Source organism: Magallana gigas, chromosome 8 (assembly GCF_963853765.1).
Source record: "Magallana gigas chromosome 8, xbMagGiga1.1, whole genome shotgun sequence".
Classification (NCBI taxonomy): domain Eukaryota; kingdom Metazoa; phylum Mollusca; class Bivalvia; order Ostreida; family Ostreidae; genus Magallana; species Magallana gigas.
In genome coordinates, this window is record NC_088860.1 from 23,933,331 (window position 1) to 23,957,348 (window position 24,018).

General features: G+C 34.3%; 2 protein-coding genes across 2 annotated transcripts; both read left to right on the plus strand.

The window, feature by feature from the left end:
- Positions 1-6,984: 6,984 nt before the first annotated feature.
- Positions 6,985-10,806, plus strand: LOC136270687 (IgGFc-binding protein-like). Its single transcript, XM_066069076.1, has 4 exons — positions 6,985-7,753; positions 8,172-8,265; positions 10,485-10,535; positions 10,784-10,806. Exons 1-4 carry the CDS (start codon positions 7,013-7,015, stop codon positions 10,804-10,806), a joined length of 909 nt encoding a protein of 302 aa, XP_065925148.1. The 5' UTR covers positions 6,985-7,012.
- A 976-nt stretch (positions 10,807-11,782) lies between these two features.
- LOC105326170 (uncharacterized) lies at positions 11,783-14,013 on the plus strand. The gene is made up of 3 exons (XM_066069163.1): positions 11,783-11,986; positions 12,367-12,543; positions 12,844-14,013. Exons 1-3 carry the CDS (start codon positions 11,968-11,970, stop codon positions 13,077-13,079), a joined length of 432 nt encoding a protein of 143 aa, XP_065925235.1. The 5' UTR covers positions 11,783-11,967; the 3' UTR covers positions 13,080-14,013.
- The last annotated feature ends 10,005 nt before the right edge of the window (positions 14,014-24,018 follow it).

Genomic DNA, 24,018 nt, shown 5'->3' on the forward strand with positions numbered 1-24,018 from the left:
ATTTTGGTCAAAATAAAAAAAAATTGATTTTTTTTAATTCCAGCATTGGTTTTCTTGTTTCTTAGCTTATACATCGTGTCCTGTTCAGAAACAGTGACAACATCGAATTGACATTTAAGGATGCTAGTGACAAGGCAAAAGAAAATGTGAAATCTTTAAACAAGGAAATTTTAATTGAAGTTAGGGTCAGACATTTATCTCTTTAAGCTTAGATTGCAATCAGAGACCCTATTTGTGTGAAGAACGTAGGTGTATAATAACCGTCCCCAAAAACACGCATTATATTCTCTCAGTTTTGACTCGATTGCAAAAGGCCATTACCAATCTTTGTTAGTATACGTTGTTTTTCTTTGGGATGAAAATTTTACACTGTATACTTGTTACTTTATACTTTGTTCTAGCAGATCTATGTAAACAAGTGGAGTGTCAGTGATGACCGTTGTTTATTTCGCGGTCTTCAGCAGCAATTAAAAGTCAAAACATTATGTTCAGAATACATGTCAGTTGTATACAAACATGATAAAACTCATCGCCTAAGGTATTTACAATATTACAATATTTACAGTGTTGCAAACAAGCTGACTTGAAAGATGGTAACATCTTAATTATTATAAAATCAAATAATAAAACCATGTCTAAAGTGTCAAATCAGCTAAAGATAAAAAATATGCTCGGGGTTTTTTGGGGGGTTTTTTTGTTGTTGTTTTTTTTTGTTCTTTTAAATCTGATTTACGTTACATCACTCTAAAATCAAAATGTGAACGGTACAGCTAAACTAATTCCAGAATCAGCATTGCCTCCCAAGCTTTCACAATAAAATATAAATTAGACTTTTGATTGAAAATACAGATTCTTTCATAATAATTATAATGTACACGTACATATTTAAAGGTTATAAACCAAAAAATGTTTCTTTTATTTACCAGTTCAACAGAACATAAATTAATTATAAAATAAAACGTAAACACATAATTTATATGATGCACTGTCAAGCGTGAATGCAACAGACTTTAATACTTATCTATCTATCTATCTATCTATCTATCTATCTATCTATCTATCTATAACAATGTACATGGCTCTATTAGTCTCATACCAACATAAACATATTTACTCATTCTACAAAAACAAAACTGACAGAAGTTCAATGAATGTTATAATTTGATAGGGATGGGTGGTGATAGTCTGTTGCAAAGTGACATCGAACTTCAAATAACTTTTTTAAAAACCTGAATTCTACTTTATACGTGTCCAAGTCATGCGTAGCACGAATTAAATCATCCGATTTACCTGTAATATCGGCACGACCACTTAATTCTTAGCAAACACACGTTTTTCTGTAACTTTGATACATAAATTTATGTTCTTATTCACCAGTTCAACTAAATATAAATAGAACGCAAACACATAATTTTCAGAATGAGCTCGCATGTGCGAATGCAACAGACTTCGATAATAAAGAAAGCAATAATGATCAATGATATAAACAACCCACCCTATATTCCAATATGTTTAGGTAAAAATAAATGTTGCTCTAAAAAATTGAAGTTATATATTGTATGAAATATGCTTTCACAGAGAGTGTATCTTAATTAATATAAAAGTGATATTAGTTCCTGAAGATATCGGGTTCAAATCGGGTTCAAATGAGAGGCCGCTTGCTCGTGACATATGTCTTACTGCAGTATTTACATTCCCCTGCTCCTCCGTAACCATTAATTGGAAAAGAAACTCAATATTTTTTTGTGTTTTTTTTTTTTGTGTTTGGGTCAATGAATAAATCTAGTTCCACTATTTAATCGAATTTATTTATTTTTGAACATCGTAATTTTTCAAAAAATCATCTTTCATATGATAAATAGAATATGTTGAAATTTTGTAAAATCTCGATATTTGGTCATTCGTGGGTTTGTTCGTGACAATGTCTTTATAATTCAACCTCTTATAAATTAATAAATATGGTACTGCAAAAAAAGCATATCATTAGTCCGTGTGTAAAACACTATATTAAAAATAAATTGACATGAAGCTTATTTTGAAGGAAATCAGTTTGAAATATTTTTTTAATGTCCCTTTAATCTAACAGCATTATTTGTTTGGTTTTTTTTAAATGTTCAAACCTAATTTTTTTTAGTTTATGTTTATATCAAATCAAATTATCTATTATTTTTAAAAACACTTATTTACAATCTCCCACTAATCTGTTTGGATATCTAGTATAAAAAGGTATTGAGACCAGCTCTACAATTCAAGGATAAAATAACATTGATGAAGAATTGAAAAAATTCTACACACCTTCTGTTAAATGATAAAAATGAAATTATTCTATCTTTAATATTTCAAAGTGAAACTTGCTCTGCTCCTATTTTGTTTCTTTATTTTATATGAGTATTAAATCATTAAAAAGAACACGTTCGACTTTTGTGTATATTTGCAGTCTTTTCTCTAAATCATTTCAAAAAATTTAAACTAATATATTTCATCGCTTACAAAATGTTTCCTTGACAAAACGATATTTTGGAAATAAAAAAAAAAACCATATATATACAATATCTTCAGATAGACATTTTTCATCACCGCAAAATTTGGTCAAAACCATTGTGTATTAGATCTGAAAATTTTATTAGAATTGAACAAGCCTTCTACGTAAACTGGTGTGCTTTATTTTAAAAAATATGAGATTACAATAAATGAAAGGATATTCTCCATATAAAAAATATCGGTAGGAAAAACTGAGGCTTGCTTAAGCTTATCTTTGGATTTTTCAATGTACCTTTGAAGTACGTGATACAAAAAGAGACATATGATTGTGGTGACAGCTTTAACCGCTACAGAATGAAAGAAATTTTCACGAATTTGGGCATCTATTTGACGTGAATACGATACAAGACAAAATGAAACTATCAACATTGATAGACTTACAGTAGTTGTAAAAGAAAAATATGAATTTAACTTTTTTTAATGCATTGATATGTGTAAAATTCCACATTTCCTTGATCCACTTCATTCATAAATCTCTTACATGTAAGATTTTGCTAGATGAATTAAAAATTTGTAAAAACGTAACCATGTCTTGTTTGACAAAATAAAATATATGTTTCGGAAATAAACAATTTTGTCGGTAAAAAGATATAACCTCAATTATCGTCGATGTAATGGAAAAGTCAGAGACATGGGTACGCAGGAAGTGGTCATGTCGGAATATTAAAATTCTTTCCAGTGTTCAAGTTTACATTGAATATCCATAAAGTCGTTTCAGATGGATCGGCAAACAGAAATATTCCATAAAAACCTTTTACATATTTTTGTAAGAAATGCTAAAATGCAAGCCCAGAGTTACACAACAGGAAGAAGATAAACATAGTAGCTTTCATCTTTCTCAACACTGCTTACATATCCGTTGGACGTATGTCTTTTTTCAGAAGAATAAACCATGGAGTGTATCAATCATGTTTTCTTTTAACAACATTATTGATTGCTTATGGATTTTTTTTATACTTTTAAAAGTTAACTCTCGAGTTTCTCAAGGCAAAAAAAATAATAAAAGTATGCACACTTGTAGATGATAACCTTCATAAAAAAATTATATCTTCTTTGATTAATTTTTGTTGAGAACATTTTCTAATGTTCTACATGAATTAACGATATCATTTTGTCTATAAATACATGTACATCTTCATTTCCATCAACTATAAAAAGCAAGTTGAACATAGAACAATTATACATGTATATAGGATATTATGACAATGCACACATGATACACTTTAAACTATATGGTCGAAGATGTACGCTTGAATTATAGACTTTGTAAAACTATGTTAGGGAAAAAAAGTTCTATTTTAATGAAATATTTAATTTATTAATTGCGTTACCAGTTGTCGGTTTATTGGACACGGACAATTAACCTCTTCATCAAACATAACCCAGGGGAACCGTAAAAAAATGCATCAGATTACAAGGGATTGGTTGATGCTGTGAGTCGATTCAATTGATCTACAGCTTGTTCACTTAAAAAGGCTTTGGTCGATTTTGCTTTTTCAAAGAAACTAGCACTACTTAAGACAGTTTCTTATTTTTGTGACAAATTTGAACCCCAATTTTAATAATGATTATTTTGGTAGTTATTTTCTTTCAGTGCATAATTCTTTCAAATGGACAATGTTGCATTTCGTGGACAAAAAATAATGAGTTAACAGACCGGTATCGTAAACGACTGGCCATAAGAAATTCCACGAGCATTTGCACCCTTGGGGAATGCATGGCAGTCTGTACTGCTGACCCAGCCTGCATGTCTGTTGGTTTTGACGAGGGGAACTGTTTCTGTTCCGCGTATGATACGTTTTCTACATCTGATCCGATTGAGCCTATTCACATACAAGGCTGGAAACACTTTGACATCCAACAAGGTTTGTACTTATTCAATATTGCTGAGGATTGAATTGGATGAAGTTATGAATTTTTTCTAAGAAGTTTTAAGTGGATATTTTGATATCTTTAAAACTGTTTTAATGTTACAGGACGTGAAACAGAATTGGAGTCTTGCACATTCGACTACGAATACGAGGGATCAGAAATTCTATATAAAGATGTTGAAAGTCAGTATATCATAAGCTTGATGTAATAAACATTCAAAGCCCTGTCGTGCTTTCTAACCTGTTAAAGGTCATATGAAACGATATCCTGACCATATTGAGTTATATACGGAAATGAGTTCATAAGTGCCTATTTAATAAGACTGACATTGTTTTTTGGATATTTTATGCAAAATGTGAGCGCCACAGTCGATCAAAATTACTTAATCGGGAAAAGGAACATTGACTTACGCGGCTTACCTCCCTTGCTTATGACGTCAGTAAGACCCAATCGCCTTATAAAGCTATGTTGTGAATACACATAGCCATGTCATTTTGTAGCATTTTAAAAGAAAAAAATACTATTTTATATAAAAACTTGTATAATTATACAATAATCAACCACGTCAGTATTTTTTCTCTCAAGAAATGAAATCGTGTGCGTTTTTATTTACATGTAATATCGTGTACATAATGATATTCAGTTTCGAGACTGCAGAGAGAATAAATGATTTTCTTCATAGATCCACATGCAAGTATAATATAATTTTAATATAAGCATATTTATATGTTTTATTTTGATCTTTTTAATGAAATTGACAAATTTAAAAATAATTCTGATCGTTTTTTCCCATTTGCACGTTCATGTAATTCATTAAGATTTTTTTTCTAAACAACTTGTAGGCCTCATTGTGCCTCATTCGCTTCACGATTATATTGTTTGTTTCACTCTCAAATTCACAAATATGTTACCATTTAATTATTTTTAGTCTAAGAGAAATTTCTTCAAATGTTTTGTTTTTGAAACGTGTACTTGAATGTGCGGTGTTTTGATTTTAAAACGTGTATGTGCGGTGTTTACTCACAGATCTCTTTTATCTCACTTTCTTCCGCAATGTTTTCTTTCGTTTTTTTTATCATTATTGATGCTTGTTCTTAATAAAATCTGTTGATTATCTTCACATTCGTTCACAACTATTTTTATCAAACAACCGATTTATTTTACCGATACATTTCTAAATCCTTAAATGCCATATTTCCGCGATCTAATTTAATAAAACGTTAATACACGTGTACACAGTATTTTCTAAAGATATTGCTACATGTATATATCAATAAGTCAGAAATTTATATTATTTCGAAATAAAATTTAAGAATAATTTTGCGGCATTTTATAGCATCTCTTAAATACAAACTATGTACACAATGCCTCAAACATTTTCATTGGCCTGCCTTATATACTTTTTTATGTGACAAAATAAATCAAATCAATTTAAATGCTTTAATTCACTTTAAATGTAACTCAATCAGTATACGTACCGAAGAAGAAAATGATGTTTCTATTTCAAAAGGATAAGGATAATTCATTAATCAGCTGTAAATGTTGGAGCATTTCTTTCGTTAAATTTCCACTCCAGGTACGGGATCTTCATCATGATTTTACTTTTGTGAGAGGCTGATATTAGATTTATTCATTAACGACCAATTAAAACTAAGTCATCTGTAGGCTACTACGAAATCAAATGATCTCATTTGAAAAGAAAGACACGTTCATATATGCAAAAATTACTAAAATTTAATCGATAAACTACTGTAAAATTACACTAGTTTTAATGCATTGTTTACATCGGTGGGTCTTTGTGACGTCATAAATCCACAAAATCAAGAACGATAAGCGGGCAAGAATTTTTTCAGGTGCTCAGTTTTCACGGTTATTTCTCAGTAATGCAAAGGCAAAAAAATCTTACATCATGTATTTTAACATTTGTTTATACCAAGCTTTATATTCATGAAAGAAAATCATAGTGATAAAAATCGTTTCATATGACCTTTAAGATGGGTTGATTTCTTTAAAAACCATATTTTTACCGCTATTTATATAAAAAAAATCTTTTTTTTTTCAGATCATCCGGATAATAAAGGTACAAACTTTATTGTTGCATTTATGGAGAATTCCCAAAAATCTTTACCTGTGGAACTTTTTGTAACAACCGCTAAGCCATACGAAATAAAGGTAATTGTAACGTCACCAAAATGGACATCGCCTTCTGTCTATGAATCATTTACACTGACTTCAGGTCAAACAAAGCAGATATTTATCAGCAATGAATTTCGAATGTACGGAATTGGCAGAGGTAATAAAGCTTTGAGCGTTTCTGCAAGCGACGAAATCATCGTATACGGAATCAATAAAGAGGAGTACTCTTGCGACGCTTTCTTAGCGTTCCCAATAGATGTTTTGGGAACAGAATATTATACTGTTTCACATTTTCCCTCCACGTACGCTACCGAGTTCCTCATAGCCTCTGTTTTTACAGATACTGCAGTTGATATAACTCTGAAACTAAACAGCGATAAAACAATGATTCAATTTGAAAAGAAGTTTTATGCTAATGGAAACGTTATATATGAACCCTTACGAAACTGTTCAGATACAAACTATGGCTGATATAACTGGAACCAAAATAACATCCAACCAGCCCATTGTTGTATACAGTGGAAATAGACGTACTAACGTCGGAGTTGGTAAAAGCAGGGACCATTTAGTTCAACAATTGATGCCAACCATTACATGGGGAAAACGATTTATAACATTGCCTATTCCGACTCGTACGACAGGGGATTTCTTCAGGTTTATTGCTAGCGAAAATAACACTGTCGTGAACACAACTGGGTTTGACTATCAGCTAAATCAGAACGTTTCCTACACGCTAGAACTTCTAAATGCTGGAGACTTTGTAGAACAATACCACAGTTCGTACTTTTACGGTCTAGTCGTGTCCTCCAAACCGATCATGTTGGTTCAAATCGTATCAAGCCAAGTTGCTGAGGCAGCTGATCCAGCGATGACGCTCATTCCTCCTATAGAACAATTCAGCTCAGAATACGTGTTTACCACTCCCAAATATTCTCGCGGTGAATACATCAACTTTTTCATGTTTGTCGTGCATTCAGACAATGCGGCCGGCCTTCAGCTTGATGGAGAATACTTGCCACTAACTCAAGAGTATAGAAAAATTACAGGAACAAATTACCTGGCCTCGTACGTGGCTGTACCCACTGGTTTTCACTCCTTTCGCCACACCTCTCCCATAGTGATGTTTGGAGGTTATCTTTATGGTCTTGCAAATATGGAGTCCTATGGATTTCCGGCGGGAATGAGGCTATCCCCTATTAATGTTGTAAGTTGATTTAATTAATATTTTTTTCTTAATAATTATCAGTAAATATTAAGATCGTAATTCAGAGTTCTGGCCCGTTCTCTTAAATTTAAAGATTTTATCAACAAACTAATAAATCTTAAAAAGTTTTTGGGTTAGGCGTTCCACTACTGGTATAACATAATGTTGGCAAAATAACTGGTTTTTATATTATTTTCCTTAATTCTTACACCTGTTTGAGCAACAAAAATATTTACAGTGGATTAATAGCATACAAAAATTAAAGATGTGATGGGCGCTTCTAACACGGAATAAAAGGTCCAGAAAAAATTGAAATGTTAGTTTCAATACGTTCTATTGTTTTTTGTGTCTTAGAGAAAAACTGTTTTTGGAAATGGTGGACGACTGATCTATAATTATCGTTTGATATATGTTTCAGCCATGCAACGTAACATCAGGAACCATTCCGGACGGAATAGACAACGACTGTGACGGTCTTATTGACGAAGAGCTATGTGACGGTAATTTTGCAGGTACGGAGCATTCCTACGATCTTTAACAATTTATAACAGGTCGTCTAATGAAAGAGAGCTTTAATATTATCATCAATACAAGCTTAGATAAACACGGCTTCACTATTCTTTTATGTCCTTTTTGTTTCTCAGTATATGTTTTATTGATAAACTTTTTTTAAGATCTCTTAAAAGGCAGTCTCTTGACCGATCCAGTAGGAAACAATTTGATTTTAAAGTTTTTTTTGCCATTATTAAAATATTTTCCAATATTTACCCCCAGAGTTTGATATTAACAATCCTGCAAAGTAAGATTAATTCACATATTGCAAATGATATGTTAGAGTAATCTTTACAAGAGCAATCTTTACAAATGATTTGTCAAAAAACATTTTTTGAATTCTTCGGAATTAAGCAAATTGAATCTGCTCGTATCAATATAAAGGACTATATTTGGTATGGTTTAATATCTGCTCCCAATTTTAACCAATTTCTAAATAGTGTTGTATAAAAATCAAATCTCCATAAATCAGTGTACAATTTTAACGTATGTATTTCTTCCTATAATTATACACATCATACTAAAAATGGTATCTGAGCAAGCCTGCGCTCGATGTTTCCCAGTCGAAAAACCATCGGAAAACACCCATATTTTGCTACAAAACATCAGCTTATCAAAATAAGACAATTTTCTTGACGTCATTTCTACATTATGACGTCACTGTTTTGATAACCTTTTACACAATTATTTTCAACTATCTGCCACCTTATTTTTAAAGCTCTTCAAAAAACTTAAATTTTGAGGGCGAAAAAGTAAAAAACAGCACATAGTCCTTTTTTCAAATTCTGATCAAACTGAACTTTTTAAGTAGAAATAAGCCTTATTTTCAATTAAATTTATATGAAAAAAAGGAAACTGATAATGATATAATTTTGCACGTGGTTGTATTCAACAAATGTTATCTTTCTTTCCTCCCTCTCTCTCTCTCTCTCTCTTTCTCTCTTTCTCTCTCCCTCTCTCTTTCTCTCTCTCTCTCTCTCTCTCTCTCTCACTCTCTCTCTCTCAAACACACACATTGTAATCGCAAAAGCTTCATAAAAAATAGAACAGAAATATAAAATTTGACCAAAATCATGACCATGGCCCTTTAACAAACAATAGGACCAGACGTACAATCGAGATCCATTTAAGCTCAAAAATGCCTATTTAGCTATAGTAAATGCCTAAAGTATAATGCTTTTCTTCTGTATTATTTTTGATTAACACCTTTATAACCAATAAACGTTGCATCTGAATTATAAAAAAGTTGTATTAATTTCCAATATTGTATATGTTGTAACAAGTTGCTGTCCTTTAAAAAATGACTACAATACGTGGACCATTTGCATGTGTTTCCAACAAAAACGTGAAAGCCTTAATATTATCAGAGATTCCACCGACTCTAGCCCCCTGCTTTTAACCACCAAATCTGTACGTTGTATTACGTATATGTATAGCCCTGACATTTTATCTCAGAATTTAAAGGGTTCATACTTCTAAGATAATTATGATATATCTATTAATGATGTTTGCATGTATAGTATTAGGCATTTGGTGAATTATACTACTGAGATACAGGTGGAATACAGTTAAACGACAATTTGAGAGGATCGGAACGATACACATTGCATAGATACAAACATAAAATAATAAGCACAAACATTGCAATAACTCTCAAATTGACATGTACCTGCCCATAGTGAATGATATAGATATATATAAAGCACAGAGAAATTCACTTTTGTTGGAGCTCCACCTTCCGCCCCGACTGTATCTCAAGCGACTGTGTAGTGCGCGGCCAGCGCGCTAGGTTCCGTTCGTTATCGAAAGCAAGATTTTTGTCTTGCCTAGATAGCCGAGTTGGGAGCGCGGTGGCCGCTCACTGCCAAGAGAATGGGTTCCAGAGGTCTTGAGTTCAAACCTCGGTCGGGGTGGAAGGTGGAGCTCTTACAAAAGTGAATTTCTCTGTGCTTAATATATATCGTTATCATTCACTCTGGGCAGGTACATGTCAATTTGAGAATTATTGCAATGTTTGTGCTTATTATATATAAATATATATATATGCTTTGTACGAAAGTGTAGTACTGCCAATTAAGTTATTGAAAAATGTATATATATATTTATTGAAATTTATACCCTTCCGTAGTTTTATCCTTGCAGTAACTGCAATACCTTGCAGATTTAATATTTTTTTCAGATGATGATGCAGACGGATTTATAGATGAAGACTGCGCCAAACTGTCACCTAGTAAGTATGTTTACACAAGAGGCCTACATGTACATCTTCCTATCCTGGGTGCTGAATACTGTAATACTGTTTTCTGGAGTCAAACAATACACGTTGGTATTAAATACGCAAGATTTGATTTTTTTTATTAAAAGAGCGGGGTATTAAACACGGTTTTACGTTTACCGCGTATCAAGTGTAAATTTTCCCCAATTGTAAATAACCACTTTAAAAGTAGGTAAGACAAGGTAGTAGGATGTTCTTTTAAGGCAGCGAGGCGTGTCACTGGTGATTAATCAGCATTAATCAGCATTATCAGTTTTTTTCTGAAAGGCTTTGAAATTGATAATAATTTTTTTCTGCCAATAAATACATACTAATGACGTTAACATTTGATAAATGTAATATACTTATGAAAATGATCTTTCGGCCTTTATGATTCCAATTTTGTGCGACTTCGACAATAAGGAGCAAACTCATTAGAAACGAAAATTAACATCCTTATATACTATTATATATTTACATTTTCCAGTGTCTTTGCCCGTGATAACACTTCGTATCGATTTTGTACTATATAACCCATAATGCAAATTACGCCAAATTGAGGCACCAGCGGGGTTTGCTTATTTATATTTAAATATTTATTCGTACCATGGCTTAAAATGATATAAATATAAGTAAAAAGGAATCATTCTTTGAATATTATGAGGTAATAATTTCGGTCGGGGCGTGATCAAATCTATCGTAAAGCCCTTAGGGCTTTATTAGATTTGATAACGCCCCGACCAAAATTATCACCCCATAATACTCAAAGAATGATTCCTTATTCCTTATGAAGATACAGTATGCATTATGAAAAGAAACAAAGCTTTATCGTAGATATGGTCATTTTCAAAAGCAGAATTTCCACAAAAAACACGGGATGTAACTCAAATCCATTAATATTATAAACTATTTGAGGAATTCCGAATGTTAATATGACTAAAAACAATCAAATTCGATCTATTTTATACTCAATCAGGGGTATAGTGAAACAAAATAAGACCGAGGGTACAGATTTTTTTACACGTGCCATGCGCCATGGTTTATAAGATGTTGAGAACTATGCATTTGTTCATAGCTTTGTATTCTTGTCATTGGTTAAATCAAAGATTAGGAAAAAAGGAAATTAACAACCAAGTTAAAAGATTTCCAGGAATACATTAATTTAATAATTTACAATCTTCGCGCTTGTTCCTTAACAAGTGTTGTTTGGGCTTGTGGGTCTATTCTCTCGATCTTCAACTTTTCAGTCGATGGTCAATGGAACGCTTGGACTCTTTGGTCAGAGTGTCAAACGTCTTGTGGATCTAAAGCGGTATTTATAACAGGAACATCTTATCGGTCACGTGTGTGCAACAATCCAAAACCAGTCAATGAAGGCTTGCGGTGTAAAGGAAATCCAATTGAACTGATGTCGTGTGTTCCGAGTGGTAAGTTATCAGTCTACTAAAAATTAAGATTTGATATACTCCTTTTCTTGTGAGTAAAGAATAGAGTCTTTTTTGCGATTTGAAAGTACATTGATAAATGAGGAAGGGGATTATATTAGTTAACTTGTATAATCTCACCTCATGTCATATCTATATCATTAATTGCACCCAGAGTATGAGATGAAGCACGTTTCGATAAATAAACTTCTAAAAAAAAAAGAGATTTCTTTTATTCGTTCCCAATTATTGTTTTTATTTCATTATCAACCTTGCATTACTGAAAGCAAATTTGTTGTTTGGACACAAAATATATCAAGATTTAATATCAATATATATTTTGAATTTTGTTTGTGGCTTCATCAGAAACATTGCGTTTTCAGATTTGTGCAGCTGCTGTCCATCTGACTTCAGTTGTGTTTCTAACAACGGCACACTTTTGTGCTACCAGGTGCACGATTTCCCTAGAAAAATCAGGGATATAAAGGACGTTTGTGCCTCTGACGGATACAGTCTTCTAAGACTTGATAGCAAGGAAAAATTGACCTTACTTTCTACGGGTTAGTTTTATTGGTTTGGCTGTATATGACCACAGATGAATATAACAGGTTTTCCCGACATTGTTACGAATCGAATAAGTTGAACAGACTAAACGCAAAGAATGGTTTAGAAGTGTTGTTTTATTCTCGTATATATTTTTGAAAAACAAACCAATTTGCTCTACTTCTACTTTATATTGAAATAAGATTAACATTGAATTCAATTAAAAGAATGCTATTTTTTCAAAACTAATTACTATATAGGTATCTTTTATCATCAAAATTGTCGTAGTAAACGATATTTGTTTCTCAACATTGCAGCCAAGTTTGCTGGCGCTAATTACCTTGTTCAAGGGAAACGGCTTTCCAATGAAGGAGACTGGCTATACCTAGATGGGTCTATGGTGAACGACTTCTTTACTCAATGGGATAACATAACCAACCCGACGGCGGAGAATAAGAGAGATGAGTATATAGTTCTCCAGCCGCACGGTGGATACACTTGGGTGAACGTTGATGAATCTGAGCCCGTGTCAGGCTATCTGTGTGAAGGGTGAACCGTTTATACATGTTTTAGTCAATAATAATATTTATTGGGAATCGCTAGCATATTATCTTCACTGTACTGCAACTTTGGTCATAATTTTGTTTAAAAGTATTAAACATTTTAGTTCTCTAGTTTTACAGTATAAGTCTTGTGTCCGTTTCAGATGCGTTTGACAGGATCATGTTGAAATATAAGCATGCTAGTGTTTATACGTGGACGTGTATAATCGCCACCCTTCTGTTTTTAACCCAAAAGACATTAAATTCTCACAGCATTGATTTGATTGCATAAAATTCTTAACCAATCTTTGTAAGTGCTTGCTTCTCTTCTTGATGATGAGAACGTTACAGTTTGTGTACTTCATTGGCAATTTCAAAGTGTATTCAATGATTATTCTTAGCATGTTCTCCTGAAATTTTCATTTCCTTCTGTTATTTAAGCCATACAGTTTTTAATTCCGGTAAATATTGCTTTTACAACTCTGCATTTTCTTCTAGCACGTATTTGTTCTTTCAATGTAGGATCCTCCAATCATTTAAAAAATTAAGCATACAGGCCCAATCTCCGATAATTCGTAGTTAATGAATTTCTCGAATGCCTTCAACTTGAAAATTCACTTTTGGGAGGAAAAAAATTATTAAAACTTCTTAAAAAACGGAAATCCCTGCATTTATTGAACTTGAGGCATGCGTGCCGGTATATCAAAGCTACATCCACTGCGCTACAGAAATATACGTCCAAATTTAACGATATACGCAATAACAATTGAATTAAAATCACTATATTGGAACGAACCGTCAAATAAGAAGAGACAGGAGGTGTCGGGGAGCCTTAAAAGACAACTAATTGATTCTTATGAAATTAATTACATACATGTTCATTAATTAAGCGTTCTAGGGGATGTGTGATCGCATTGCAGCAAAGTTAGCAAAAACACGTTAATGTTCATTAACATAATTATAATGAAAACTAGACACGATCTCGTTGCGGGCAACGAGGAGGTCTTCCGTCCGCTGAAGACGGAAGACCCTAATAATAAAACACTGTTTTTGTCTAAATGTTAATTAAAGAGTGTTTTTCAACTTGTACTATAGTCCAACACCCTTTTATGTTGAATATTTTAGTTAGAAAATTAGATAAAAAGGAGAGAAAGAACAAATCTTGGCTCCGGCGAGTTTACAACACACAGCCTTTGCAGATGTCTCAAAACATGGCTGACGCGAAATAATTCCCGAATTTGTCTTTGAATTTTGGAAGTTTCCGCCCGGGAGAGGAGCTGAGTTTTTGTATGAGATGAAAAACAACGTGTAAGATGTCTGACTATTCAGGTTTGGTAACAGTGCGAGGTCATTTGAAATATTGATGCGTGTTTGTGTCTGGAGGGGGGGGGGGTGAAAAGACCCGAGCTTGATTTTCGTCTTAAATAAATCGAAAATAGAATTTTGAGGTGTGGATCTCAGATTCGGTTAACAACAATTAGGGGAAGTCCTAAAACAATGACTGATGCATTTTACCCATGTATTTCAGTGTTGAGAATGTTTTTTCGTGTCGTTTACTATTATGTTTGACTGTTTTATTTCAGCAGGATTGATAAATTCTTTATAAATGTAGAAATAACGAATTCAGTAACACGTAAATTTATTCGGTAAAAATTTGATGACAGTAATTTCCACAGTTGTAACATTCATAAGTAGTTCACACGCTATCGTAGATACAGACTAAACGGAAAACAAGAAATATACATGCAACAGAAATATTACGCGGATGCTTACATCCCTTGTACTGTGTAAATTTTAAGTCCCCGTACAGGCTATACTCGCCGTTTGATCTCAGGAATTTCTTCTTAATTGTTCAATCTGCTGCATATTTCACAGACAATAAGAATGGGGTCCGAGGTACATTTACACAAAATTTCATTAGGATTGAGTAAGGGGCTCGGGAGTTAGAATTTTTTTCTACATTACATGTCAAGCACGCCAATCGAAACTCGAATGCCCAAAAATTCATATCTCTCTTAAAAATGAACGAATGGGTCTGGTCATTAGTACAGTAATCTAGACTTGAACTAGGTTGAAAATAAAGGTTCAAGATGACAGATCCAGTAAAATCAGGCCAGGAAAACTAAATGATTTTATGAATAGGAAGGGCGAGGGGGGGGGGTCGGTTCGTGTACTGTGTAAATTTAATTTCCAGGTTGTTTGAAAGATGTAACTATTGATTTTTTTACATCTATTTATTCTTAGGCTCAAACACTCATAAACGGGTGGTCAGTTTTCAAACCTTGTCGCAGTCACCCGTTCGTTTGTATAGTTACGTGTATAAACTTCGGAGGCTTTTCTTAATCCCGACAGGCAACATATTTGTATCAGTATATAGACATGCACAAAAAAGGAAAAAGTACACCATCTTTAATAAAAATGACTTTTTAGCGTTGACTTCCAATCAGTAAGAAGACAATCAATAAACAATGAATTTCAAATTATTTGAATCCATAGACATTATCCCGTAACTTGATATAAAATATGTATAATTTTTTGGACGCCAATGTACATTTAGCTTCTATCCAATTTACTCCACGTTACCTGTACTAGTTCTTATTCAAATGCTAAAACATTTGTACTTGAGAGAGAGAGAGAGAGAGAGAGAGAGAGAGAGAGAGAGAGAGAGAGAGAGAGAGAGAGAGATTACATAGCGTTTTATAATGTTCAGGAAATCAATATATAAGCAAACTATGTCAATAAACGCATGTATACATCCATGTGTGTATCTATATATGGGATTAAATACTAAGCAGTCCTCCTTTTTAAGCCCAGTAGAATTACGTGGGTGCATTGCTAAATGTTGTGTGCATACAGTCATTGAGATGGCGGCATTTCTTTGATGCCGGCAAAGCGACCCAGCGAACTCTAATGCGGTCGAACTGCAGGGGCACTTCGGCGGCATGTCTTTGATGTCGGCGATGCGACGAGCGTCGTAATTTAGAGAGCTCTATATTTGTACTAAAAAAAGCCGCTATTTTTTTTTTATTTATGACAAAAATAAAACGGAAAACATTCAAATCCATCATTTTAAAAATAAACCCATTAATCAAAACACAAATGAGAGAGAAAAAAGATTCGGCACTCAGGGACTGAACCCGGGTCGCCTGGGCACAAGTCCACCACTCTAACGACTGAGCTACGCGGACCCTCGCTTCAGAACTTTGGAGTCCAAAATCTCTAGAATGCATGGATTGATTTTAAAACGAATTTCATATTCTGAAGTTTTGAGAGCGTCTCTATCGAATGAAAAAATAAAAAAAATTCAAATCCAAAAAATTGAAAAATTAAGGTTTTTCATTTCCTTCTGGTGACGACCGGAAGTGACGGCGGACGTTTGGATATGCGAAGGGCACTGCGGCCGTTCACTCTCTACCTTTTCTGAAAATTTGAAAGTCCTATCTTGAATACTTTTTGAGAAAAATTGTGAACAAGCAAAAACATAAAATCTTTAATATCTCGGTACCGGAAGTGACGACCAAAAAAATCTCGTGTAATTTTTTTACAAATTTTGTCCTGAATAAGATCTGAAAGTTTCACAAAAATCGGCTGAAGCGTTTTTGAGAAAACGTGACAGAAAAAAAAAATAATAATAATAATAACTAGACGCTCGTTGCGAGCAACAAGAGGTCTTCCGTTTGAATACACCTTAAAAAAGACTATAGAGATAGTTGTTCTTTTCTACCATTTCTTAACACTCTTTAACATAGAGCAAAACCAATACCGGATATCTAAAACGCTATGTAAAAGTCAAACCAATATTGTAAAATCCGTATTGTGACGTATTTCAATCCTCGGTCACTTCGCCGGCATCAAAGACATTTCGCCGCAACAACAGTGAATCAGGTTCCAACGATGCAACTGCATTACAGATAGATAAAATAGCTAACCGTGGGTCGAAAAACAAATATTTTTCATATTTATACATGTACTTACAATTCAAACATGTATATAATCTGTAAAAAAAAAATTGTCAATAAACGCATGTATACATGCATGCCTGTATCCACGTATGTAGAGAAACATTAAACAACCCTCAGTTTAAAGTCATGTATAATAATTGAAACATGGTCATTTTGTCAGGAGAACGGTAATTTCCTACCCGCAGTCGCTAATTGTTGTGTGCATACAGTCATTGAGATGGCGGCATTTCTTTGATGCCGGCAAAGCGACCCGGCGAGCTCTAATGCGGTCGTATTGCACGGGTGCTTCGGCGGCATGACTTTGATGCCGGCGATGCTACGAGCGTCTGAATTTAGATAGCTGCTGATAAAAAAAAGACTGTCACAAAGCAGGAAATTAACTGTATTTTTAACCCGGCTCTATATTTGTACTGAAAAAAACCACGATATTATTTTCATTTATGATAAAATATAAACGGAAAACATTTAAATCCATTGTTTTAAAGATAAAACCGTTAAACAAACCACAATTAAGAAAGAAAAAACATTCGACACTCGGGGACCGAACCCGGGTCGCCTGGACACAAGTCCACCACTTTAACGACTGAGCTACGCGGACTCTCGCTTCAGGACTTTGGAGCCCAAAATCTCGAGAATGCGTGGATCGATTTTAAAACGGATTTCATATTCTGAAGTTTTGAACGCGTCTCTATCAAATTCAAACATTAAAAAAATTCAAATAAAAAAAGTTGAAAAATGACTTATTTTTGTTTCCTTCCGGTGACGACCGGAAGTAACGGCGGACGTTCGGATATGCGAAGGGCACTGCGGCTGTTAACTCTCTACCATCTGTGAAAATTTGAAAGTCCTATCTTAATTACTTTTGGAGAAAAACCGTGAACAAGCAAAAACATAAAATCTTTAATATCTCGGGACCGGAAGTAACGATCAAAAATATCTCGTGTAATTTTCTTACAAATTTTGTCATGATTAAGATCTGAAAGTTTTATAAAAATCGGCTGAAGCGTTTTTGAGAAAACGTGACAGAAAAAAATAATAATAATAATAATAATAATAATAGAGGAAAAGAAACAAAGCAATAACAATAAGGTCTTCCGTTGGAAACGGAAGACCTTAACTAGACACGATCTCGTTGCGAGCAACGAGGAGGTCTTCCGTCCGCTGAAGACGGAAGACCCTAATAATAAAACACTGTTTTTGTCTAAATCTTAATTAAAGAGTGTTTTTCAACTTGTACTACAGCCAAACACCCTTTAATGTTGAATATTTTAGTTAGAAAATTAGACAAAAAGGAGAGAAAGAAATAGAGAGAAAGAACAAATCTTGGCTCCGGCGAGATTAGAACACACAGCCTTTGCAGGTGTCTCAAAACATGGCTGACGCGAAATAATTCCCGAATTTGTCTTTGAATTTTGGGAGTTTCCGCCCGGGAGAGGAGCTGAGTTTTTGTATGAGATGAAAAACAACGTGTAAGATGTCTGACTATTCAGGTTTGGTAACAGTGCGAGGTCATTTGAAATATTGATGTGTGTTTGTGTCTGGAAGGGGGGGGTGAAAAGACCCGAGCTTGATTTTCGTCTTAAATAAATCGAAAATCGAAATAAGAATGGGGTCCGAGGTACATTTACACAAAATTTCATTAGGATTGAGTAAGGGGCTCGGGAGTTAGAATTTTTTTCTACAGTACATGTCAAGCGCGCCAATCGAAACTCGAATGCCCAAAAATTCATATCTCTCTTAAAAATGAACGAATAGGTCAGGTCATTAGTACAGTTATCTAGACTTGAACTAGGTTGAAAATAAAGGTTCAAAATGACAGATCCAGTAAAATCAGGCCAGGAAAACTAAATGATTTTGTGAATAGGAAGGGGCGGGGGGGGGGTGGGGGGGGTGTCGGTGCGTGTACTGTGTAAATTTAATTTCCAGGTATAGGCAATAAGCATCGTTTAATTTAAGGAATTTTGTCTTAATTGTTCAATCCGCTGCATATTTCACAGACAATAAGAATGGGGTGCGAGGTTCATTTTCACAAATTTTTATTAGGATTGAGTGAAGGGCTTGGAAGTTAGAATTTTTTTTATGGTACATGTCAAACACGACAATTGAAACTCAATTGCCAAAAACTTCATAACTCTGTTATTAATGAACAAATTGGTTCGGTAATTAGTACAGTTATCTAGAATGGTAAATAGTTAAAATTAAAGGACCAAGATCAAAGATCAAGTAAAATCGGGCCAGAAAAACTAAATAATTTTATGAATTGGGAGAGGGGGGGGTCGTTCGTTGACTGCTTTATTAAACGTAGAATATTAAATTCTAAATATCACATATTACACAATTTCTAAATAAAATACATATGTTAGAACAATATATAAGCGTTGTTTGAAAGATGTAACTATTGATTTTTTTACATCTATTTATTCTTAGGCTCAAACACTCATAAACGGGTTGTCGCAGTCACCCGTTCGTTTGTATAGTTACGTGTATAAACTTCGGAGGCTTTTCTTAATCCCGACAGGCAACAGATTTGTATCAGTATATAGACATGCACAAAAAAGGAAAAAGTACACCATCTTTATTAAAAATGACTTTTTAGCGTTGACTTCCAATCAGTAAGAAGACAATTATTTAATAATGAATTTCAAATTATTTGAATCCATAGACATTATCCCGTAACTTGATATCAAATATGTATAATTTTTGGACGCCAATGTACATTTAGCTTCTATCCAATTTACTCCACGTTACCTGTACTAGTTCTTATTCAAATGCTAAAACATTTGTACTTGAGAGAGAGAGAGAGAGAGAGAGAGAGAGAGAGAGAGAGAGAGAGAGAGAGAGAGAGAGAGAGATTCTTAGGCTCAAACACTCAAAAACGGGTGGTCAGTTTTTAAACTTTGTCGCAGTCACCCGTTCGTTTGTATAGTTGGTTGTATAAACTTCGGAGGCTTTTCTTAATCCCGACAGGCAACAGATTTGTATCAGTATATAGACATGCACAAAAAAGGAAAAAGTACACCATCTTTAATAAAAATGACTTTTTAGCGTTGACTTCCAATCAGTAAGAAGACAATAATTTAATAATGAATTTCAAATTATTTGAATCCATAGACATTATCCCGAACTTGATGTAAAATATGTATAATTTTTGGACGCCAATGTACATTTAGCTTCTTTCCAATTTACTCCACGTTACCTGTACTAGTTCTTATTCAAATGCTAAAACATTTGTACTTGAGAGAGAGAGAGAGAGAGAGAGAGAGAGAGAGAGAGAGAGAGATTGATTACATAGCGTTTTATAATGTTCAGGAAATCAATATATAAGCAACCTTTGTCAATAAACGCATGTATACATGCATGTGTGTATCTATATATGGGATTAAATACTAAATAGTCCTCCTTTTTAAGCCGAGTAGAATAACGTGGGTGCATTGCTAAATGTTGTGTGCATACAGTCATTGAGATGGCGGCTTTTCTTTGATGCCGGCAAAGCGACCCAGCGAACTCTAATGCTGTCGAACTGCAGGGGCACTTCGGCGGCATGTCTTTGATGTCGGCGATGCGACGAGCGTCGTAATTTAGAGAGCTGCTGACAGAAAAGAGCTCTATATTTGTACCAAAAAAAGGCCGCTATCTTTTTTTTATTTATGACAAAAATATAACGGAAAACATTCAAATCCATCATTTTAAAGATAAACCCATTAATCAAAACACAAATGAGAGAGAAAAAAGATTCGGCACTCAGGGACTGAACCCGGGTCGCCTGGGCACAAGTCCACCACTCTAACGACTGAGCTACGCGGACCCTCGCTTCAGAACTTTGGAGTCTAAAATCTCAAGAATGCATGGATTGATTTTAAAACGAATTTCATATTCTGAAGTTTTGAGAGCGTCGCTATCGAATGAAAAACTAAAAAAAATTCAAATCCAAAAAATTGAAAAATTAAGGTTTTTTATTTCCTTCCGGTGACGACCGGAAGTAACGGCGGACGTTCGGATATGCGAAGGGCACTGCGGCCGTTCACTCTCTACCTTCTCTGAAAATTTGAAAGTCCTCTCTTGAATAAATTTTGAGAAAAATTGTGAACAAGCAAAAACATAAAATCTTTAATATCTCGGTACCGGAAGTAAAGACCAAAAAAATCTCGTGTAATTTTCTTACAAATTTTGTCATGAATAAGATCTGAAATTTTCACGAAAATCGGCTGAAGCGTTTTTGAGAAAACGTGACAGAAAAAAATAATAATAATAATAACTAGACACGATCTCGTTGCGAGCAACGAGGAGGTCTTCCGTCCGCTGAAGACGGAAGACCCTAATAATAAAACACTGTTTTTGTCTAAATCTTAATTAAAGAGTGTTTTTCAACTTGTACTACATTCAAACACCCTTTTATGTTGAATATTTTAGTTAGAAAATTAGACAAAAAGGAGAGAAAGAAATAGAGAGAAAGAACAAATCTTGGCTCTGGCGAGATTAGAACACACAGCCTTTGCAGGTGTCTCAAAACATGGCTGACGCGAAATAATTCCCGAATTTGTCTTTGAATTTTGGGAGTTTCCGCCCGGGAGAGGAGTTGAGTTTTTGTATGAGATGAAAAACAACGTGTAAGATGTCTGACTATTCAGGTTTGGTAACAGTGCGAGGTCATTTGAAATATTGATGCGTGTTTGTGTCTGGAGGGGGGGGTGAAAAGACCCGAGCTTGATTTTCGTCTTAAATAAATCGAAAATAGAATTTTGAGGTGTGGATCTCGGATTCGGTTAACAACAATTAGGGGAAGTCCTAAAACAATGACTGATGCATTTTACCCATGTATTTCAGTGTTAAGAACGTTTTTTCGTGTCGTTAACTATTATGTTTGACTGCTTTATTTCAGCAGGATTGATAAAATCTTTATAAATGTAGAAATAACGAAATCAGTAACACGTAAATTTATTCGGTAAAAATTTGATGACAGTAATTTCCACAGTTCTAACATTCATAAGTAGTTCACACGCTATCGTAGATACAGATTAAACGGAAAACAAGAAATATACATGCAACAGAAATATTACGCGGCAGCTTACATGTACTGTGTAAATTTTAAGTCCCCGTACAGGCTATACTCGCCGTTTGATCTCAGGAATTTCTTCTTAATTGTTCAATCTGCTGCATATTTGGCAGACAATAAGAATGGGGTCCGAGGTACATTTACACAAAATTTCATTAGGATTGAGTAAGGGGCTCGGGAGTTAGAATTTTTTCTACAGTACATGTCAAGCACGCCAATCGAAACTCGAATTATTTGAATCCATAGACATTATCCCGTAACTTGATATAAAATATGTATAATTTTTGGACGCCAATGTACATTAAGCTTCTTTCCAATTTACTCCGCGTTACCTGTATTAATTCTTATTCAAATGCTAAAACATTTGTACTTGAGAGAGAGAGAGAGAGAGAGAGAGAGAGAGAGAGAGAGATTGATTACATAGCGTTTTATAATGTTCAGGAAATCAATATATAAGCAACCTTTGTCAATAAACGCATGTATACATGCATGTGTGTATCTATATATGGGATTAAATACTAAGCAGTCCTCCTTTGTAAGCCGAGTAGAATAACGTGGGTGCATTGCTAAATGTTGTGTGCATACAGTCATTGAGTTGGCGGCATTTCTTTGATGCCGGCAAAGCGACCCAGCGAACTCTAATGCGGTCGAACTGCAGGGGCACTTCGGCGGCATGTCTTTGATGTCGGCGATGCGACGAGCGTCGTAATTTAGAGAGCTGCTGACAGAAAAGAGCTCTATATTTGTACTTTAAAAAAGCCGCTATCCAAAAATAAAACGGAAAACATTCAAATCCATCATTTTGAAGATAAACCCATTCATCAAAACACAAATGAGAGAGAAAAAAGATTCGGCACTCAGGGACTGAACCCGGGTCGCCTGGGCACAAGTCCACCACTCTAACGACTGAGCTACGCGGACCCTCGCTTCAGAACTTTGGAGTCCAAAATCTCAACAATGCGTGAATTGATTTTAAAACGAATTTCATATTTTGAAGTTTTGAGAGCGTCTCTATCGAATGAAAAACTAAAAAAAATTCAAATCCAAAAAGTTAAAAAATTAAGGTTTTTCATTTCCTTCCGGTGACGACCGGAAGTGACGGCGGACGTTCGGATATGCGAAGGGCACTGCGGCCGTTCACTCTCTACCTTCTCTGAAAATTTGAAAGTCCTATCTTGAATACTTTTTGAGAAAAATTGTGAACAAGCAAAAACATAAAATCTTTAATATCTCGGTACCGGAAGTGACGACCAAAAAAATCTCGTGTAATTTTCTTACAAATTTTGTCCTGAATAAGATCTGAAAGTTTCACGAAAATCGGCTGAAGCGTTTTTGAGAAAACGTGACAGAAAAAAAAAATAATAATAATAACTAGACACGATCTCGTTGCGAGCAACGAGGAGGTCTTCCGTCCGATTTTTAGAAGAGGAAATGACCTTGCCTTTTATCTTCATCAACGAAACATATCAGGAAATGCAGATGTGATCTAAAAAGCGATGGATGAAGATTATACACCCCGTTGCATCCCTAATTTGAAAGACCAGACCCATTTTTTTTACATATTAAATAAGAGGTCTTTTGACATAATAACAGGTCTAATGACATGTAATACAAAGAAACCGAAGAAAAAAAAGAGGGTCTTCCTTTGTAAACGGAAGACCCTAATAACAATAAAAATAGAAGGGTCTTCCGCTGAAGACGGAAGACCCTAATGATAAAAAACTGTTTTCTAAATCTTAATTGAAAAGTGTTTTTCAGCGTGTACTAGAGTCCAACAACCCCTTTATGTTGAATATTTAAGTTAGAAAATTAAATAAAAAGGAGAGAAAGATATAGAGAGAAATAACAAATATTGACTCCGGCGAGATTAGTACACATGTCTCAAAACATGGCTGACGCGAAATAATTCCCGAATTTGTCTTTGAATTTGGGGCG